This window comes from Felis catus, chromosome A2 (assembly GCF_018350175.1).
Source record: "Felis catus isolate Fca126 chromosome A2, F.catus_Fca126_mat1.0, whole genome shotgun sequence".
NCBI lineage: Eukaryota > Metazoa > Chordata > Mammalia > Carnivora > Felidae > Felis > Felis catus.
Window position 1 is genome coordinate 156319462 of NC_058369.1, and position 21297 is coordinate 156340758.

The window sequence follows — 21297 nt, forward strand, 5'->3', positions numbered from 1 at the left end:
GAAATTATTGATCTCGTTACGTGCCAGCTGCCAGGGTGTTGTTTTTAAAAACTCTGAAAGATAAATATGGTTATTAATACTGAATGAATGGAGAAACCACCTGGCCCATAGGGAAGAAGAAATCTGATAAATATTTGTGGAATGTATAAAATGAGAGAATGGATGAATAAATAAATGAATGAATGGGTGGTTGGAAGAAATAAAGAGAGGTAACTTGACCAAGGGCAAAGAGTTGATGCATTGTAAAAGCAAAATTTAAACTCAGTTTTGCATGAGTGCAAGGTCCATCTATCTTCCTCTGTGCCACACTGTATAGACAGGAGGGGATGTGCCTCAGGGCTTTAGATACTGGCTTAGCATCCTTATACATTGCTGTGTCCACCTTTGTGTATAGACTCAAATTCTACAGTGAGGGAAATGTCCTCAGAATTGACTGCACTTACTGTAGCTATGGCAGCAGGAAGCCAGACTGAAACCACATTCAGTCATTAGCAAAGTCATAGCATAAGTTTAGCCTTCTTGAAAGATGTTTAAAATATTATAGAGTGAGTTTTTAATATATGCATAGACTTCTAAAATATAGATGATATATATTTATAGTTACTTATAAAAGTACACACATGCATCTATATATTTAAAATGTCTTTATACTACAAAATTACGAGTGAAGTGTTTCTACTTTAAAAGAATTTAAGTTCTAAAAGGCTGTTCATAAATTCATTTTTGTGTATGTTTAAAATCACACAGTGTGAAAGATCCATGGACATACATCTGTGTAAAGTTAGATTTCACCTTTGTTCCATAAAAATTGTATACCTCTAGTTACTAGCCTTTTCAAGGCTGCTTTTAAAAATCTTGGGCATTATGGATTTAATAATGTACATAAAACACCTTAAGACAAAGCAAAACAATATGTAAACATACGTAAAGGTGCAGCCTACTTCCACAGCAACTCTGACCCTACTAGGAAGGAGCTGAAAGAGAATGAGGTATGAACTTTTGAGATCCTCGGCATTATCACTGTATCTGCTAGGTTGAGACACGCTAAGGTCACACATTGACTACTTAAGCATTTCTCCCCTTCTAGAGCTGTCAAGACTGTGTTCCCTAATAAGAGAAGCTTCATTATAACCCGTTCGACCTTTGCGGGATCTGGCAAGTTTGCAGCCCATTGGTTAGGAGACAACGCAGCCACCTGGAATGATCTCCGGTGGTCTATCCCTGGCATGCTCGAGTTCAACCTTTTTGGTATCCCAATGGTGAGTCCACGTCCCAACCTCAATTCCAGAACGACTCATCCTAGAAAATTTTCAAAGTGTAAAGCTCACCTCTCCTACCCTTCCTGGCCCAGGGATTTAGTGTCTTGAGAACAATGGCTTCATCTACATCAGTATGACTCTGATACTACAACATTCTTTCCTGCACTATCTTATTAGGATAGAAGGTGCAACCTTGAAGTGATATCATTGGAATATTTTTCTATCAAAGTATAATATACACGAAAAAGTACACATATACTTAAGTATACAGTTGATGAATTTTACAAGCTGAACGCATCTGTGTATCCAGTACCTAGACGAGAAAACATGACATTGCCAGGTCCCTAGAGGTGGTTTTGACATCTTTTAGTTAAATTCAACCTATATATTTATGGAGCTCTTAGTGTGTGCAAGGTATTAAGGTAGGTATGCATGGTGAGGGGGAGAGAAAAGCATAAATATAGTAACAGAAACACCTTCTATTTCCCCTGAAAGTTTACAAATTTTACATATATTTTATATATATATTAAATTATGAATGTTTGTATGTTTATATAAATTTATATGTATATAGGTAAGCTAGGGACATATAAATTAAATGTTGAGGGAGATCCTGAGAAAGAGACTTACTAATCCTGACAAAATTACAAGAAACAGGGAGTCAAGGAAGGGAGTCAGGAGAAGCTTCATGCAAAAGGTTGCACTTGAGTTTTCCCTTGAAAAGTGGGTTTATGTTATCAGACTAATGGGAAGGTCACTTTCAGATTGAGAAAGAAACAGGACGCAGAGCAGTAAGGGGGCGATTGATGTGGCTCTAAGGATTGGTTTATAGGACTGGAGTGGTAAGTGATGCTAGAAAGGTATGTTAGAACCAGTTTTGAGGAGCCACCAGCTCAGCTGTATGGAGACCCTGGAAAGTTTTGAATAGGTGAGTGATGGAACCCGATTTAGGCTTTGGAAAGTTAATTCTGATAGTGGTGTGGTCAAAATAATAGTATCAACAGTATTTCTCATTCTGTTCATCAAAAAACTGTTGCATGTCAACTGTTTTACTTACAGTATCCACACCACAGAATCTCATAAAACTCCGTGTAGCTAATTAACGGCCACTTTAACACAGGGAGGACGCTGAGGCACAGAAGGGTTGAGTAGCTTACCCACAGTCATCTGACAGTAAAGAGTGGACATGGGATGTAACCCATTTCAGATCACACTACATAAGCCTTCTCTGTAAAAGTTCAGTGGGAAGCAGGATGATGGAAGTGAGGTGTACATTCTGTCTGTGTGTCCCTCCAGGTCGGTGCTGACATATGTGGCTTTGCATTGGATGCCTCTGAGGAACTCTGCAGGCGGTGGATGCAGCTGGGAGCATTTTATCCATTTTCCAGGAATCACAATGGCCAAGGCTACAAGGTGAGGCTCCCAGGAGACACGATAAGTTTGGCACACGTTAGAGCCGGGTCTGTCCGCATCCTCGCCAAGACATCTGTTGAGCCCACCTCCTACCTGGTGCTTCACTTAGCCTAATTCGCAATTAACCAGGACCTCCGAAGATGCACCATTAAAATGCTCTGCTGTCACAGACTCTGCTATTTGCACTGCAGCAGTCAGGGAGATGGCGAGTCTGTGAAGGTCTTTATCAAACGTCTGTACGTTCAATCTACATTGCTCATTTTGTAATAAGAATCAAATGGGGGAACTACTTAAAAACTATTGAAAAGGCAGTCTGCTGCGAGAGCTGTCCTGAGTGTGATGGAGGTGGACAGGCTGCAAGGTGAAGAAGGGCACTTACTTAGTGAAGTGATCCCCCCCTGCCACCCATACCGCTTAGAGGCGAAGCTTGTACCCTAGGCCCTGGGTCTTTCAGGAACGAAACTCTTGGTTCTGATGAATGGCGTCTGGAGTTCTCCAGTTGCTTCTGTCATTCTTAGCTGGATCATAATCGCAACCTTTCCTTTCTCCCAGGCCCAGGATCCTGCCTCCTTTGGAGCTACCTCCCTGCTGCTGAATTCCTCCAGGCACTACCTTACCATCCGCTACACCCTGTTACCCTACCTCTATACCCTCTTCTATTGGGCCCACAGCCGGGGGGACACAGTGGCCAGGCCCCTTCTGCATGAGTAAGTTACCCTAATCCATAGGGATTTTGCTTTTTTAAATTTTTCTTAATGTTTATTTATTTTTGAGAGAGAGAGAGAGAGAGAGAGAGAGAGAGACAGAGTGCAAGCAGGGGAGGAGCAGAGAGAGAGAGAGAGAGAGAGAGAGAGAGAGACAGAATCTGAAGCAGGCTCCAGGCTCTGAGCTATCAGCACAGAGCCCAATGCAGGGCTCAAACTCATGAACTGTGAGATCATGACCTGAGCCGAAGTTGGACGCTTACCTGACTGAGCCACTCAGGCGCCCCCAAAGGGACTTTGTTAATGCAACTGGTGACATGGACTGTTTCAAAATATTGGAGTGAACAGTGAAATACTTCTATTTTTAATATAGATAGAATAGTCCATTGGTATTTGCAAGGCTAGTGCTGCCTACATACTGTTCCCGAGGTATATTTAAGTGTTTTAGCCTGTTCCCTTGGGGATAGAACTAGACCAACATCAGGGAACTTTGGGATCTTTTCTTTGTTCTGCTACCAGTGAACTCTTTATCTTAGACAAATCATTAAAGTTCTGTCATCCTTCATTTCTTGATTCTTAGTTTAAAGGACTTGAACACTTGAACAGGATGGTCTCTTCTGTAATGCCTTATGTTCAGGCCCTGGGATGAACTTGTCATTTACACAAAAATAAGAATTTTACAGAGGATTTCTAGAATTCCAGAATTTTTACTGCCAGCCAATCCAATGAGCATCTCCAACTTAACTCTACAAAAGGGCACAGAACAGTCTTTCCTTGTCAAAATTCAGTGAACTCTCTTAAGTGTCTGATGTTCTAGACCCTCAGGCACATATCTTCTATTATGATTATTATTATTCCTATTATTATACATTCATTACTTTGAATCCGTTTTTACTGTCTCCTGGAATTCCCTGTTAAAATAAGGCAACTACCCTACAAGAGAATTGAGTAGAATTTTATTATTTGCTATTTGTTGTGATTACATCCAGTTCTTTCTTCATGGTCAGCTGAAGCTTTAAGATGTATTGCTTCACTTTTATTGTATTTAAAGGGGCATATGGCGAATAGACTTCAGTCTGGACCTTGCCTAGCATATGTCCTGGAATAAACACCTGTGTCCAACCAGGGGGAAGAAAAGGAGGGTTCACGGATTGGGGGACGTGGGTCTGTCTGCCACAGTGGTGGAGGTAGGGGTCAAGTACATGTCCCAGAATAATTTAGGGGGTTACCGCAGGCAGGCAGCCTGCATGTTTTGGACAGTTGTGGGGAGAGTTGTCAGGAAGCATTGACCCAGATCTCTGTGAACGTCTCTCTGATCTCCAGGTTCTACAGGGACAGCAACACGTGGGATGTACACCAACAGTTTTTATGGGGACCTGGCCTCCTTATCACTCCAGTTCTGGAAGAGGCAAGTGTCCCACAGAGGCACACAGATGGCCTCCACTTCTGTTCCTGCTGCCCTCCAAACTCTTCTCTTCCCGGAACGATTTATCTTCTTTTTATCCCAAGCCCATTTCCAGCCTCCATGGCTGAGTCGGCCCTGAAGACAGTGTGCTGAGGTTTGGGGAAATTGAGGATCTGTTACTTACATATTTTTTTCTATGAGTCTTTTTTCTTGACCAAGAGTCCAACCAGGGTAGAAGCATCTACTGGGAGGGACTCTGTGTTTAGGGACGGTCCTGTTCGTCATTACATTCTCACAGCTCCTTGAGATAGAGGCAGAATGGAGCAGGGGCCCAACACCCTCTCTAAGGTTGGATGGAATTGGGGTGTGATCTCTACCTCTTCCTCTTAGCACCTTGTGGTCTGGCATGGTTCCTCGGCTGGAAAGGTGAGATCATGAGAGTACCTGCCACTGGGGACAGTTGGGAGGATTTCATGAGTTAATGTAAAGTTGGAATTTTTGCCACAACGTGATTTTCAATATTATTATTATTCCTGATGGGATTCCACTGGGATTTTTCTTTGGGTTTCCAAGTTATTGCTCCTATTATTCCTATTAGAAGAAAGGCACGGTTTGATAACAGAGAAAAGAAAGGCTGTTTTTGCTCTCTCAGTATATGGTTCAGAAGCTCCCTTGGGAATGCTAAGAAATCCATCTTATACTCTTCAGAGACTGGGCCATGAAGAACAACAGTTTGTTTTAATTTCAGGGTGCAGAGAAAGTGATGGCTTATATGCCTGATGCCATCTGGTATGATTACGAGACTGTAAGTAGCTTTGACTTTTCTTAAACTCCTCATGACCACAGCTGCATAGACAGGGCCCCTCCCTGGAGACAGGAACATCTATCCATGCACCTAGGAGTGTTTTTGCCATGTTTTCTGTAATTTCATAGCATAAGTCACTTAACGTCAGTCATGATGAGATCCGGAAAAAACCCACTTTCATATACTTTATTCAACAGTAAGATAAGGGCAAATGGCAGAGGGTCCAATAGGGAATTTCAGCCTGGTCAGGAGTCAGCTGACTTGTTTAAAACTGTCAGTTCATCTGCTGTATGTGAATTGGTGTAAATGCTCCCCCAAATTCCTAAGTGATGGCAAAACCTGTTGCTCTTAATTGGTTTTCCTTCCTCTCGTTCGATTGCCTGACTAGACAGTAACTCAGCTGGGTGGAGAAAGAGGGAGCTGTAGATAACTCGGCGCCTGGAGAAGAGGGGGGGCATGGATGTGCTGTCGTAACAGGTGCTTGATTTGTGTGCTTGCCTCAGGGGGCCCGAACGAGATGGAGGAAGCAAAGAGTGGAGATGGAACTTCCTGGAGACAAAATCGGACTCCACCTTCGCGGAGGTCATGTATTCCCCACACAACAGCCCGCCACCACCACTGTGGTCAGGTACAATGCGGCGGGAGTTTCCTCTAAGGCGGGTGCTGCTGATAAAGTTGGTCATTGCCGTTCCCATCTGTTGCCCAGGCAGAAGATGCTGAAGCTTTATGTGGCGTGTGGGGAGGAAGGGGATGGGGGTGGGGGGTGTGGTCATCAGACACTGTGATTTACAAGAAGTTGTGGAAGTTGTGGTTTACAAGATGGATGTTGAAAGAATTTAATCCCTGTTCTTTAACTTTTTTTAATGTTTATTTATTTTTGAGAGACAGAGAGAGAGAGAGAGAGAGAGAATGTGAGTGGGGGAAGCGCAGAGAGAGAGGGAGACACAGAATCTGAAGTAGGCTCCAGGCTCTGAGCTGTCAGCACAGAGCCCAATGCGGGGCTCGATCTCATGAACCTTGAGATCATGACCTGACCCAAAGTCAGAGACTTAAACGACTGAGCCACCCAGGCGCCCCAATCCCTGTTCTTTCTTAAACCGCTGCATTTCTCCTCAAAGCACACTGACTGCTGGGGTGGTCATCCTTCCTGGTTTTCCTGGGACCACTTCAATTCTAGACCTGAAAGTTTCATGTCTTGGGAAGCCTCTCATTAGCAATATCGGTCTGTTGATCACCCTACCTGGTTGGCCAGATCACCCATCCATCGTGCTGTGCTCTTGACTCATTCATCCTCATTTCTAGGGACAGCAAGTCCACATTTTATTCCCCTATAATCTCAATTCCCCATTCCTTTCCTCCCATGAGCCATTTCTTTCTTATGATGCAAAACAAGGTCCAAAAATTACTTATTCAATTCAAATCACCCTCATACCCCTGTTTTCTCCTTTACAACTCTGTGATTCTGAAATTATAGATTCCATCTGTACTAAAGAGGTACACAGCTCTATGTGTCTCTAAAAATATTAGCTTATTTATTTTTAACAGACTGGGCATTCTTTTTTTTTTTTTTAATTTTTTTTTCAACGTTTATTTATTTTTGGGACAGAGAGAGACAGAGCATGAACGGGGGAGGGGCAGAGAGAGAGGGAGACACAGAATCGGAAACAGGCTCCAGGCTCTGAGCCATCAGCCCAGAGCCTGACGCGGGGCTCGAACTCACGGACCGCGAGATCGTGACCTGGCTGAAGTCGGGCGCTTAACCGACTGCACCACCCAGGCACCCCACAGACTGGGCATTCTTTGGAAGTTAGAAATCTTTCTTTTCCTTTGAACTTTCCTTACTACCTTAATTTTTCAAATTGCAGGCTTTTTTTTTTTTTTAATGATACTTCTACATCTAATACCAAATGGTTTCCTTTTCTCTAGCTGTTCAGCTTCAGGCTATTCTGCATGCTGATACTAAAATTATCTTTCCAAGATGAAGATTTTTGACTTGTTGCTCCCCTGCATGAAATCCAGACTCTTTCATGAGTAGGGGTGTTCAAGGCCAATCACAATCTGGTTCCAAGTTAACTACTGTGCCTCCTGATGCATCGGAATACACGCCTATGGACCAGCCCCAAACCTCTGGTCCTCAGATATACCCATCTATCCAACTGTGTTTGGGCTTCTGCACTTATTACCCTCTCCAACATCCTTCCCCCGTGCCTTCTTAACGACTCTCCAAAGATTTCATCTGCAAGATATCTTCCTCAATTCTTCCAGCAGAGGGAGTGCTGCCGCTCCAAACTTTTTAAATACTCTTTTTGTATACTCTTAATTATTTTTTGCTCTTTAGCTGACTTTTTTTCTTTCCTTAATTTTTTTAATGTTTATTTATTTTTGACAGAGAAAGAGAGACAGAGCTTGAGTGGAAGAGGGGCAGAGAGAGAGAGGGAGACACAGAATCTGAAGCAGGCTCCAAGCTCTGAGCTGTCAGCACAGAGCCCGATGTGGGGCTCACAATCTGTGAGACAGTATGATGTGAGCTGAAGTCGGACACTTAACCGACTGAGCCACCCAGGCGCCACAATCTTCTTAATATTTTAAGCATTTCGATCATAGTTACTTTATACCTTGTATTTGGAAATTCTATTGTCTAAAATCCTTTGGAGAATCCAAATTATTTTTCATTGCTTTTGCCAACTTTCTTTCATGCTGGCTTATCACCTTGTGTGTTCAGTAATTTTTTTGTGTGTTTCAAATATAGTGATCTTAAGGATCCAAAAAAAGTCCCTCCAGAGGGGATTTGCCCATTTCTTCAGTTGTGAGTCAGGACTTCTGTCACCTGAGGTCATCTTAAGCTCCCTTCAAAGACCATGTGTTGGGTGGGTCTTTTAGGGTGTCTGGTGTCCTTCAGATTATCTAATCCACCACTCCTAGAAGTCTTCCAACTTTTGTGTCTCTCTTTGCTTTCTGCCTGGATTATTTAGCGAATATGTTTAATCTTCCTTATAATATTTAAGGTCATCCATCAATAGAGTTGTGATCTATTTATCTTTGTGTCTCTTGGACTTGCTAACAAATGAAAGCTACTTCATACATGTGTGTTGAGTGAAAGCAGGTGATTTGGTTGATAACAGAACCTGACTTGCTCAGGGCACAGTGGAGGGCTGACATGTGAAAGAAGAGAAAACGTGAGGTCAGTGATGGGCCAATGGGATCAGGAAACGGGGAGGTAGTCCAGGAGAGTCGTGAAATAAGGAGGGATTCCACATGAAATGGCCCTTTCCCCCTCCTTCTCTATGCCCACCTACTTCATCACCTTTCTGAGTCATGTTTTGTGCTTCATACTCTAAATTATGAAGCAGAGTACTATAGGGTTTGATTTTGCTCTCAAAATGAAATAATAATGAGTAATCAAATTAGGAAAGTTGCCATTAAACTTTATTGTATTTTGTTGCTTTCTGAGTCAAAATGGTTCTTAGGCAGGGAAAACAAATATATCCCCCCAACCATAATTAACACTTCCCCTGCACGAATCATCTCTAAAATTAGGCTGAACCAATTATTGTCTAAGATCTCTTTCTCTTCTAATAGTCTGTTTTCTAAGGAATAGTTGCACCAGCAACTTTTATAGTAGCTGTTGCAGGGATTTTGGCACTTAAATTCTGGCCTCCTACATAGATGTGTATTGCTAATGTTTGCAGTATTTCTGTCTCCTGTGACGTTATTGATTCTAGAGAGAGATGCGCCCGTTGATTTTGCTTTTGTGCCTGAAGAAAAGCCAAGCCATCTGCTGCTAGTAACCTTTCCCATGTGAAATCTCATGGAAACATTCCCATCTCTTTTGGCCAAGTTCTCTGAGTCTTTAGTCTTTATCTCCCACCTAAACCTTGTTTCCCACAGTCGACGGAACCCTCTTGGTCTCATCATCGCCCTAGATGAGAACAAAGAAGCCAAAGGCGAACTTTTCTGGGATGATGGGGAAACTAAAGGTAGGTACTGTTAGGACAACCTGCATCTGTGAGTTACATCCTCAGGCCATTCAGGCGTGGGAGAAATCTCACCAGACACAGCAGCGTTAATCACTCAAGAGGAGGATTTTGGTTTCAGTTGCACTGTTCACAGCTAGTGGCAGGCGGACCACAGATGGAAGGAAAACACATTTCTACCTTTTAGAATGCTTCCATCAGACAAGCAGTATATACAGGCTCTCATTTTATTGTCAACAGGCATCTGAAAGAGATGTTTTCAAGACTGTTCCTGCCATTCACTGTAGATCTCTTCCCCAAAAACGCTTCTGTACAAATATCAATGATATGAAACATACCCATGCCGGTGAGTCAGAGTGAGACTATATTCTTCTTATGTGCCTGACTCTGGCCATGCTTCTTAGCACATTTCTCTGGCTCCAGTATACTAACAACTCTTGTGGCTCAAGCTTAGGAAACAGATTCACTTGGGGCATACGCCTTAGAAGCACTTGGAAGGGAATCTTTTCAAGGCTAAGGTAGGAAGGAAAAGGGAAAACAGTGGCCTGGCCTTGGAGACTGTTTATAATCTTGCCATTCTCAGGATGTAGCTTTCAGTACAACGAGAGTGAAATCTGTTCTTCTGGGTGGGCAGGCCAGAGGTTGACTCATCTTTCTCTCACTTGCAGATACTGTGGCCAGTAAAATCTATCTCTTATGTGAGTTTTCTGTCACCCAAGTAAGTAGCGTATTTTTATGAATCTTAGGTGTGAGCTTTGTCTGACCGTTAGCTCATGTATGTTTGTGTATGTGTGTAATTATATTCGTAGCTTCATATGCCTTTATGACTGTGGAGCACATTTCCTTTTTTTTTGAAAATAAAAGAAATTTATTTTTTAAGGTTTTTTTTTTAATGTTTATTTGTTTATGAGAGAGAAAGGGCACAAGCAGGGGAGGGGCAGACAGAGAGAGAGAGACATGATCTGAAGCGGCCTCTACTCTGACAGCAGAGAATCCGATGTGGGGCTCAAACTCACAAACCGTGAGGTTATGACCTGAGCCAAAATCAAGAGTCAGACACTTAAACGACCGAGCCATCCAGGTGCCCCTATTTTTTAAGTTTTTATTTTATTATTCTTTAAATATTTTTAATGTTTATTTATTTTTGAGAGAGAGATAGACAGAGAGAGAGACAGAGACAGAGCATGAGTGCGGGAGGGGCAGAGAGAGAGGGAGACACAGAACCTGAAGCATGGTCCAGGCTCCAAGATAGCAGCACAGAGCCTGAGGCAGGGCTTGAACCCATGAACTCTGAGATCATGACTTGAGCCAAAGTTGGATACTTAACCAACTGAGCCACCCAGGCACCCCTTAAGTTTTATTTTAATTCCAGTTAGTTCACATACAGTGTTGTATTAATTTTAGGTGTACAATATAATGATTCAACAATTCCATACATCAACCAGTGCTTAGATGAGTGCATTTCAACTTATGCCTTAACTCCCAACATTGAATTATCCATGTTAGTAAAAAGAGCAATCATATGGATAAATCAAAGCCATCAGCCTTTTAAAATACAGTTTAAAAGAATTTCTCAGGGCACATGGGTGACTCAGTGGGTTAAGCATTTGACTTCTGCTCAGGTCATGATCTCGCAGTTCTTGAGTTCAGACTCCGCATTAGGTTCTGTGCTGACAACTTGGAGCCTGGAACCCCCTGTCTCTCTCTGTCTCTCAAAAATGAGTAAGTTTTTAAAAAATTAAAAAAAAATTCTCTGTGCATATGTGTGTTTCTCTCTCTCTCTTTTTACTCAGGGAAGTATTAAAGTAAGTTTGTACTCCTCAAGCACATGTGAGTAGAGACAGCTAAGAGGTACTCAAAGCAGTTTTGGGTATTTGGTCTAGGACAGAATATTTGAGTGCCTTGACAATCTATCAGTGGATCTTTGTGCTTAATTGTTTTGCAGAACCGCTTGGATGTGAAGATTTTGCAGTCAACCTACAAAGACCCCAATAATTTAGTATTTAAAGAGATTAAAATTCTTGGGATCCAGGAGCCTAACAATGTTATAGTGAAACACAATGGTGTCCCAAGTCAGATTTCTCCTAATGTCACTTATGATTCTAACCTACAGGTAAAAATTCATTTTGTTGAGATAGTTTATCAAGAATTTATAGCTTATGGTGGTCCTTCTTGCCAAGGTCGCCTGGGTCCTGAAGGACCAGGGCACATTCTGAGGTCTGGAGTGGGGAAGAAGAGGGTTAGGAGAGACAAAAAAGGAGGCAGTAGACCTGAGCTAGAATAGATCAGGGAGGTACTGAGGTACTGGAATCAGATAAAATGGCCTTTCCATCCCTATTCTTGTATTTGCCCCTCAGTCTTCTGTTCTCTCTGACTGGGACAGAAGAGCAAAGTGAGGAGTGTGGGGGACAGGGTTAGAGGGAATGTGGGTCTGGCCACTGCTGGCTGAAGCAAGAAAGGCAAAGTGGGAGTTGGGATTCCCATTAATTAAAAATTTGAAGTGCATTTTTTTTTACTGTGTTCAGATATAAAAACTTTCTCCAACACATACATTTCAAAGAAATATTTCAAGTCAAAGAATCTGATAAGCCTAGCTAATGCTGCTTATTTGGTTAGAGAATATTAAATAATAACAATAATAATAAAAAACCCACCGCTTTTCATCAGTTATAATGAGACCCAATGCTTTTGAGCAGATTGTAATCAGTTCCTCTGGTATCTCATGCTATGAGGAATCCTTCCCCATCCTCCTTCACTCCAGGCCCTGTAGGTGATCTGGGACTGGGGGCTGCTGGGTCAGCATGTTTGTGAGAGATCTTCCAAATTTGGAGTAAATGCGTAAATGTGGTATTCTCCTTTAATGTTGTATTGATGATGTTGGCCATTTTGCCTTACAACAGATATTGAGGATGCCTACATTATGAAGTTAGAAATAAAGTACAGTTGACCCTTGAACATCATGGGGAGACACTGACCCTCCCACACTGTCAAAAATCTGTGAATAACATTTGACTCCCCAAATCCTTGCTAATAGCCTACTATTGACCAGAAGCCTTACAGATAATATGTTATCAATTAACACATATTCTGTGTGTCATATGAATTATAAACTATATTTTTACAATACAGCAAGCTAGAGAAAAAATGTTATTAAGAGAAGCATTCAGAAGAGAAACTACATTTACAGTTCTGTACTGTATTTATTGAAAAAAGTGCACATGTAAGTGGACACGTGCAGTTCAAACCCATATTGTTCAAAGGACAACTGTATCATATGGTTAGTTATGTGGACAGCACCGGGCAAACCATTTGAAGAGTGCATATATGAAAACAAACTCAGTAAATATTTGTTAAATAAGTTAATTAATGCAAGAGCAAAGGAATTCTTATTGCTTGAATTTGGATGGTGGGGAGACACAATTTGTACACATGAAACTACTGGGCAGGGGACAGGCAGTCCAAAGCAACACAAAGGAAATGTTCAGTTACAGTATACCTAATTTCAATGTCAAAGCCTAATGGAGTAGCTGAGCAAAGCCATTGGGGAAGTCACGGTTTGAGCTGGACTTTGAACGATGATGTATCAGGTAGAGATTCGTTCATCTACCAGTGATAGGCAACTGAGCTAAATGGGACTTTAAACAAATTGGAATTTTCTTCCTCACACAATAACAAGTCTAGAAAGTGGTCAGCTGCTGGCGTTGGTTCAGTGGCTCAAGGCTGTCAGGGTTGATTGGCCAGTAGCAGAATAAAAGAAGAGGCAGGAAAGAAAAGGTGGAGGGAAGGAGCAGGCCCTTAAATCCAGAAGGAAACTCTGGGCCAGCAACTCCCAGTGGACTTGGACTTACCTATGAATGGCCACAGCTATGTTACATGGATTAAAAGGAACTTAATTAGGAACTTAAGTTCCTTAATCAGGAACTTTAATATTCCAAACTGAAATAGTGAGTAAGAAAGGAACTTTTATATAAAGCAAGCAATTAGCCATGCATTCCACAAAAGGGCACCATTTTCCCAGAAAGAGTATTTGCCTAGATAACATATTCAAAGTTGAGATGTCAGAATAAGCCAATCTAAGGACTGAGAATAGCCTTACATTATTTAGTCTGTGAGTATTGTATGACTAGAATAGGGAAGAGATCAGCTTGGACAAATAGTGTGTGGTTAGATTTGGGAGGGTCTTAGGCATCAAAGTGAGAAGGATCTGATTCTCAAAGTGTGTCATATGGATCCTTGAATCAAGGCTGTGGAGAATGGGATTTGTAGAACAGGGAAGTTTAAGGTGAATTTAGTCTGAGAAGAGCCTGGAAGAAGGGTGATTATCCTTAAAATGTGATTTTATAGCTCTGGACAAATGAGAGCCTTCACTATTGAAATTGCTAATTAAATTTTTTTTTTCAAGGTTTATTTATTTTTGGGACAGAGAGAGACAGAGCATGAACGGGGGAGGGGCAGAGAGAGAGGGAGACACAGAATCAGAAACAGGCTCCAGGCTCCGAGCCATCAGCCCAGAGCCTGACGCGGGGCTCGAACTTACGGACCGCGAGATCGTGACCTGGCTGAAGTCGGACGCTTAACCGACTGCGCCACCCAGGCACCTCGGAAATTGCTAATTAAAGAAGAGATAAAAATATGTAGAAAAGTTAAATATTTGAATTAGTGGGACTCAAAGAAGCAGGTTTTAGGCTTTGAGGCTTTGCTCTTGGAGAAATGAAAAGGTTGGGATGTTAGAAACAGAAGGAACTGTAATGATGTTGCCAGCTCCCCAGTTTTGCCTTTGATGAAACTGAGGCCCAACGAATTAGAATAATTTGGCTAAGTTTCCACAGCAGAATGGAGATGAGAACCCAAGCCACATGTTCTTACTCCTGTGTTCTTGCCACCACTCCAGACCACGGTGGGACACTGGTCTGAAAAATGGAGGGCAAGAATATAAGCTCGATTTGGTATGACCCCGTGAGCTTGTGTGTGTTATGCTTCAAGGGGAAATGCTTGTAGGGAAATACTTCTTGACCAAGTAAGGATGAGGAAGGGGAGTCAGGGAAGGAAAGAAAATGGGTGATCACAGAAGATTTTATTCTCCCTAATTCCCTTCTGAACATGATGTACAAGATTCGGATAGAGTTGGTACCTTTGCTCTCTTCCCCCCTCCCTCCATATAGCCCTCTTTATAGCAGCTGCAGTGCTGTGTTACTTAGATGTTGAGAGTCCGGTCTGGTTTCTATCTCCTCTCCTAAGAGAGGTTTCGTATCTTGCGAGGGTTTTGTCCTGAGCATTAATTTCCTTGTCACTTACCCATCCCTGCAGGTCGCCCTTATCACGGAAATTGATCTTGTCCTGGGAGAAGCATACACAGTGGAGTGGGGCCTGAAGATAAGGGATGCAGAAAAAATAGACTGTTATCCCGATGAGAGTGGTGCTTCTGCAGAAAACTGTACTGCCCGTGGCTGTGCCTGGGAGGTAACCCTGCTGATGACGCTGACACACGCCAAAATCCACGGCACTTCATCTCCAGCTTCATGAGTGTAGCCCAATCCCTATGTCACTACTTAAAACCCATAGAAAGGAAAGATTTCCAAAAGAACCTGAGTTTTTATCTGACTGTAAAGAATAGGTAGGGACATGAGTAGGACCTTTCTTTTTTTTATAACTACTTTGCAAGGAGACCAGGAATTTAAATGTAGGTTGCTACCAAAGAGTATCTGGCTTTGTCTCCCTGCAGATTGACTCTTCTAGCCCCCTTATATTTGATCATTCTAGGAACACATACTGAGCTGACGTTAGCTTTCCTTTTCAGGCACCTAGCTCTCCTGGGGTCCCATTTTGTTATTTTGTCAATGACCTGTACTCTGTCGGCGACATTCAGTACGACTCACGTGGTGCCACTGCTACCGTCTCATTAAAGTCTTCTTTATATGCCTCCGCTCTGCCCTCGGTACCCGTGACCTCCCTCCGTGTGCAAGTGACCTACCATAAGAACGACATGGTGCAGTTTAAGGTGTGTGTTCACAGTGCGTCTATGTATCAAGTACTGCCTGGGAGGTTGGCAGTTCCATTACTTTTGCCAGTGGAGGTTGCAGAGCACTAAAGTAAGTGTGCCCTTCTAAGCTAACCCTGCCCCAATATACTAGATCATTATCCTAGAGCACCGAGAAACCGTTGACGAAACAGTGCTCTCTGTTCTATTTTGAAGAGATCGCGGTGTCTACTGTAAGGAAAGTGGTTGGGAGAACAAGAGTGAAAGAGGAGGCTGCCAGTTAGGTCATCCACGTGGGAGACCAAGTGTAGAGCAGGAATAGGAAAGGAGAAGAATGGCGGGCATCTGGGAGGACTGAAAAGGTAGGACCACAGGATCGGGTGATGCCTTCAAGTACGTGATGAGGGAGAGAGAGGCATCAAGAATGATTACCACGTTTCCGGCATGTGTCTCTATATGGATGGTGGTGCTATTAACTGGATGGGAAAATGGGAAAGGCTTGGGCTTGGGCAAAATAAGAGATGAGTTCAGTTTGGGATGCTGAATTCAGGGTGTCTATGCAATAGCCATACAAGTGTAGTGATCTTTTTTTCCTATGATTTAATCACAACTAAGGATTAGTGATAGGCTGTTCTTACGTCTTTCTCTACTAAATCGTCAGTTTCTCAAAGACAGGAATTTCTCTGTTCATCTCTGTGTTTCTAAAATCTGACATAGAGCTTGCATGTAGTTAGTAATCAGATGTTTATTGAGAGAGTAAACGAAAGACATCAGGCATTGCCCGAAGCATTCTTCACCACCTGCTATCAACCTGGACTCTGAGTCCCCTTACAACTTCTAATACAGGGAAAATGCTCTATTATCTTTCTGTCCTCACCAAAGCACTGGCCTGTAGTAGGCACCTAATGAGTTTGAAGAAAATGAACTTGCTTGCATTTCCTTCATTAACCCTTTCTTACTCTACCTCCTGATCATACCATAGCTCCCTTTCCAGGATTTGACTTTTTTTTTAAGTTTATCTTGAGAGAGACAGAGACAGTGGGAGCAGGGGAGGCTCAGAGAGAGACGGGGAAAGAGAGAGAATCCCAAGCAGGCTTCATGCTGCTGGCTGGAGAGCCTGACGTGGGGCTCGAACCCACAAACTGTGAGATCGTGACCCGAGCCAAAACCAAGAGCCGGATGCTTAACCAATTAAGCCACCCAGGGGACCCAGGATTTGTCTCTTTTTGACCCTGCTTCAATACTCTGTGCCTTTGCATTTATTTCTCTACCAGAAATGACTTTATCTCCTTGCTGTGTTTGGTTAATAATAGCTGCCAAGTTTTTAACACTCAGCCTGCATTTTTCTCGTGAAACCTTCTCAGTCTTCCAGTAACTGTGTTAGGCGTTTTCTTCTCTATAATCTCACAACACTCCTACATCGCTCCACATTAGCACATATCATCACCCGGGTATTGCGGGTACTTCTTTTACCTCCCAGGAGCATGTGAATTTCTTAAAAACAACAGTCGTGTCTTATTTGATTTAGTGTGTCTGGTGTCCAGTACAGCATCAGGCAGGAGTAGAGTAGGTATTCAGTGAATCAATCTAGACCCCATTTTTAGCAAGAACACCTGTGATTATTTTAATCAAATAGTGTTTTTGATGGATTTTTTTTCAATCACAGTAGCTTTCAGATATTCACATACACCCACATGCAAAGTAATAAATAATATATTCATACATACCAAACTGATTTCTAGACTGATTTTTCCAAGGTATCACCAATGTCAAAGGGAATGTGTTACTGTGATAGGGGCCTTAAAAATGAGATATGACAGGCTCAGATCAGAATGTGAAGTCTATTGTTCTTTGATATTGTAACTAAATCCCTGGTATCATGAGCTTCCAGAGACAAAGAAATATTAGCATTCAGACTCTGTGTCAAAGATACCAAGTTTCTGCTAAGGATATGGTTTTCTAGAGTACTATATTTTCCTAATTTTTTTTCCCCACTCACCCTAGATTTATGATCCTAACAACAATCGGTATGAAGTCCCGGTGCCTCTCAACATACCCAGGGTTCCATCCAGCACCACAGAGGGTCAGCTGTATGATGTCCTCATCAAGAAGAATCCATTTGGGATTGAAATTCGCCGGAAGAGTACGGGCTCTGTAATGTAGGTAGCTCCTAGTCGGATTTGGAATTGATGGTTACCTATACATGCACTGCCAGGTCCATTGTCCTTGGAGATACCCTGGCTCAAAGCATCGCACCATCCATTTCCAGATTTATGAATATGTTATTCCTTTTGGGTCTGTTCTTATGAGAAATCTTTACTTCCCTGGCAGTAATTACTGAGGCACTTACATGTATTAGGGATTCATTCAACCAATGTTTATGGGGTGGTTAGTATCTATTATCTCTATATTAGGTGGTTATAGAAGATGAGGTCTCTCTTCTCATGCCAAAGATTCATGGTAAATAACAAAGATAATTTAAGTTAAAATATACATAAGGAAGTTTAGATAGTGACAACTGCTATGTAGGAAAAAGAACAGGGTAATCAGGAGTTATGGGGGGTTGACTGCTTTTGATACTGTGGTCAGAGGAGGGCTCTCAGAGAAGGTGACATTTGAAATAGGACTCAGATGAGAAGGATCCACCCATGTGGATCTGGGGGAAGGGGAAGAACACTTCAGACAGATGGAAAAATAGGTGCACACGGCCGTGAAGCAGGAGCAAGCTCGCCATATTAAGGGAGGAGATGTCCATTGTGGCTGGAGCATATTGTGGTCGGATCGCTCCAGATGTTATGTAGCAAGTGGACTGTAGAAGAGAAGGAATAGGACCCGGGGCTGGTGTGGAGTGGTAGCAATGGAGGTGGTGACATGTGATGGGATGTGGCATCCTGGGGACAGAACTGAAGGAAGGCAGTGGGAGAGGAAAATAGGAGAATGAAGGCTGGCTCCAGGGCTGGTAGCAAGTGCATCTAAGATCATTTTAATGAAATAGGCTTTGCGTTTGTGTGGAAGATTAACAGGGCTCTTGGGGGGAGAGGGGACCAAGAGTTCTGTTGTCCTGGCAAACAGGGTGTTGACTGTTTGAAGCCAATAGGATAACCCATTTCTTTTCCAAATACACCCTTTTGTGTTGCAGTTGGGACTCTCAGCTCCTTGGCTTTACCTTCAATGACATGTTCATCCGCATCTCCACTCGCCTTCCCTCCCAATACGTCTATGGCTTTGGGGAAACTGAGCACACAGCCTTTCGGAGAGACTTGAACTGGCACACGTGGGGGATGTTCTCCCGAGACCAACCCCCGGGGGTAAGGAGAAAGCACTGGGGGATCTGTGTCTGCCTCTCTCTGCTCCTACTGTGTGCACTTCATGCTTCATCTTCCCTGGCTAACCTTAGATGGTCACATTCTGCATTTGGACAGAGGGCCAATTTGTTGTCAGACTCCTTTGTTCGTATGTATTTAGTTCAGTGCATGGACCTTATCAGTCATTTTTTGTTGAGTTTCTTTCTCAGCCATGATGTCTTTTAACCTCTTACCGCTTCTCCCCCACAACTCTCCCAGTACAAGAAGAATTCCTATGGCGTCCACCCCTACTACATGGCACTGGAGCAGGATGGCAGTGCCCATGGAGTGCTCCTGCTAAACAGCAACGCCATGGGTAAGATGACACCAACATCTCCTCTTATTTCTGTGAACCAGTCATTCTTCTTTTTTTTTTTTTAATTTTATCTAAATCCAAGTTAGTTAACATATAGTATTGGTTTCAGGAGTAGAATTTAGTGATTCATCACTTATGTATAATACCCAGTGCTCATCCCAACAGGTGCCCTCCTTAATGCCCATCACCCATTTAGCCCACCCCTTCACCTAACACCCCTCCAGCAACCCTTAGTTTGTTCTCTGTATTTAAGAGTCTCTCATGGTTTGCCTCCCTCTCTGTTTTTATCTTATTTTTCCTTCCTTTTCCCTATAGTCATCTGTTTTGTTTCTTAAATTCCACATATGAGTGAAATCATGTGGTATTTGTCTCTCTCTGATTGACTTTTTTCACTTAGTGTAATATATTCTAGTTCCATCCACATCATTGCAAACGGCAAGTTTTCATTCTTTTTGATAGCTGAGTAATATTTCATTGTGTATAAATACCACATCTTCTTTATACATTCTTCAGTTGGTGGACATTTGGGTCCTTTCCATAATTTGGGTATTGTTGATAGTGAACCAGTCATTCTTGAGTAATGTTAGAATGTGTTTGACTGAGGGGTGCCTGGCTGGCTTAGTTGGTTAAGCATCTGACTTTGGCTCATGTCATGATCTCACAGTTAATGGGCTGAAGCCCCACATTGGGTTCTGTGCTGACAGTTCAGAGCCTAGAGCCTGGTTCAGATTCCGTGTCTCCCGCTCTCTCTCTGCCCCTCCCCTGCTCTCTCTCTCTCTTTCAAAAATAAATAAACATTAAAAAAAAAAACAACAGAATGTGTTTGACCTAGCTGCTCCCTAAAGTCAAAATTATCACCCTGGGGACAGTGTTTTTGTTTTTTGTTTTTATTTTCTATCTAGGCTTTCTGTTTGTTTCAGTTCAGTAACATGTGGTAACAAGAGTTAACTCTTATTTGGCAAAAATGTAAGAAGGGATAGCAAGACCAAGGAAGTCCCCAAAATCCTGTAGGTCAGCCAGTGGGAACCATCTTTTTATTTTGAATTAGTGGTGAAGCTCTGGGTAAGAGTAGTCACCCTGGGGGTATGGGAGTGTGAAGAAAATTTGTATGGTCTCTTGGAAAGAGGGTGGGAAATCAGGAGGTGGAGGGGAAAGTATGCACGTAAAAACTGGTGGAATCAGAGTAAGGTCTGTTCCTGACTTCAGAGTTTTATATGGATGTCAACTCCTGGTTTCGACAATGTACAATGGTTACATAAGATGTTGTCATTGGGGGAAATTGGATGAACTGTACAAAGGACTCTAGTACTATTTTTGGAAATTCTCATAAGTCTTAAACTATTCTAAAGTAAGAGTAATAATTTGAAAAGAGCAGAATGGCAAAACATATTATAAAATAATAATAAACCCAATGGCAAAAAAAATCCAGGGGTAGCACCCTGTAGACTTTCACTTCTTTAAAGTGCCTATATGTAGGCATAGTAAAAATACTTTTTCTTCATATTCTATAATAAAGAGGCATTGGGAGAAGGAAAAGGTAAGAATTTCAGGGGTAATTCTTCCCCTTGGAAGTTTCCAGCTTGATTGATATTTTCCTATATCCTCAGATGTGACATTCCAGCCCCTGCCCGCCTTGACGTACCGCACCATAGGGGGAATTCTGGACTTTTACGTGTTCTTGGGGCCAACTCCCGAGCTTGTCACTCAGCAGTATACTGAGGTAGGAGGGAATTAAATTGATAATCAAGTATTCACGTAGTATCTTCTGAGTTCCCAAATCTACCTTTCTTAGTATAGCTCTCAGATGATAACTGGAATTGTTGGTCTTTCTGGAAGATAGATATAGACTATAAAATGAGGAGACAAAAGACATCCCAAGAACTATTAAATTTGCAGCCTCTCAAGGCATTGCAGAGTAGCAGAAGTACTAGTGGTGCTACTGGTGGGGGTGGGGGTGGGGGTGAGGGTGGCGGTAACAGTGATGGCGGTGGGGGTGGGGGTGGGGGTGGTGGTAACAGTATGGCGGGGGTGGCGGTGGGGGTGGAGGTGGCGGTAACAGTGACGGCGGGGGTGGCGGCGGTAATGGTACGTTAACGGTGA

At 42.6% G+C, this 21297-nt stretch overlaps 1 protein-coding gene across 10 annotated transcripts in view; it reads left to right on the plus strand.

Moving 5' to 3' along the window:
* Nucleotides 1–21297, plus strand: part of MGAM (maltase-glucoamylase) — a 230085-nt gene that overhangs the window by 180321 nt on the left and 28467 nt on the right. For all 10 annotated transcript variants that reach the window (XM_045052868.1, XM_045052869.1, XM_045052867.1 and 7 more), the window contains 15 exons: nucleotides 1088–1259; nucleotides 2556–2672; nucleotides 3225–3379; nucleotides 4700–4784; nucleotides 5530–5586; nucleotides 6090–6214; nucleotides 9475–9563; nucleotides 10229–10278; nucleotides 11506–11673; nucleotides 14868–15020; nucleotides 15358–15558; nucleotides 17542–17696; nucleotides 18677–18845; nucleotides 19101–19197; nucleotides 20805–20917. In XM_045052868.1, coding sequence (XP_044908803.1) covers nucleotides 1088–1259; nucleotides 2556–2672; nucleotides 3225–3379; nucleotides 4700–4784; nucleotides 5530–5586; nucleotides 6090–6214; nucleotides 9475–9563; nucleotides 10229–10278; nucleotides 11506–11673; nucleotides 14868–15020; nucleotides 15358–15558; nucleotides 17542–17696; nucleotides 18677–18845; nucleotides 19101–19197; nucleotides 20805–20917 — 1906 coding nt within the window. The remainder of the gene's footprint in view (nucleotides 1–1087; nucleotides 1260–2555; nucleotides 2673–3224; nucleotides 3380–4699; nucleotides 4785–5529; nucleotides 5587–6089; nucleotides 6215–9474; nucleotides 9564–10228; nucleotides 10279–11505; nucleotides 11674–14867; nucleotides 15021–15357; nucleotides 15559–17541; nucleotides 17697–18676; nucleotides 18846–19100; nucleotides 19198–20804; nucleotides 20918–21297) is intronic.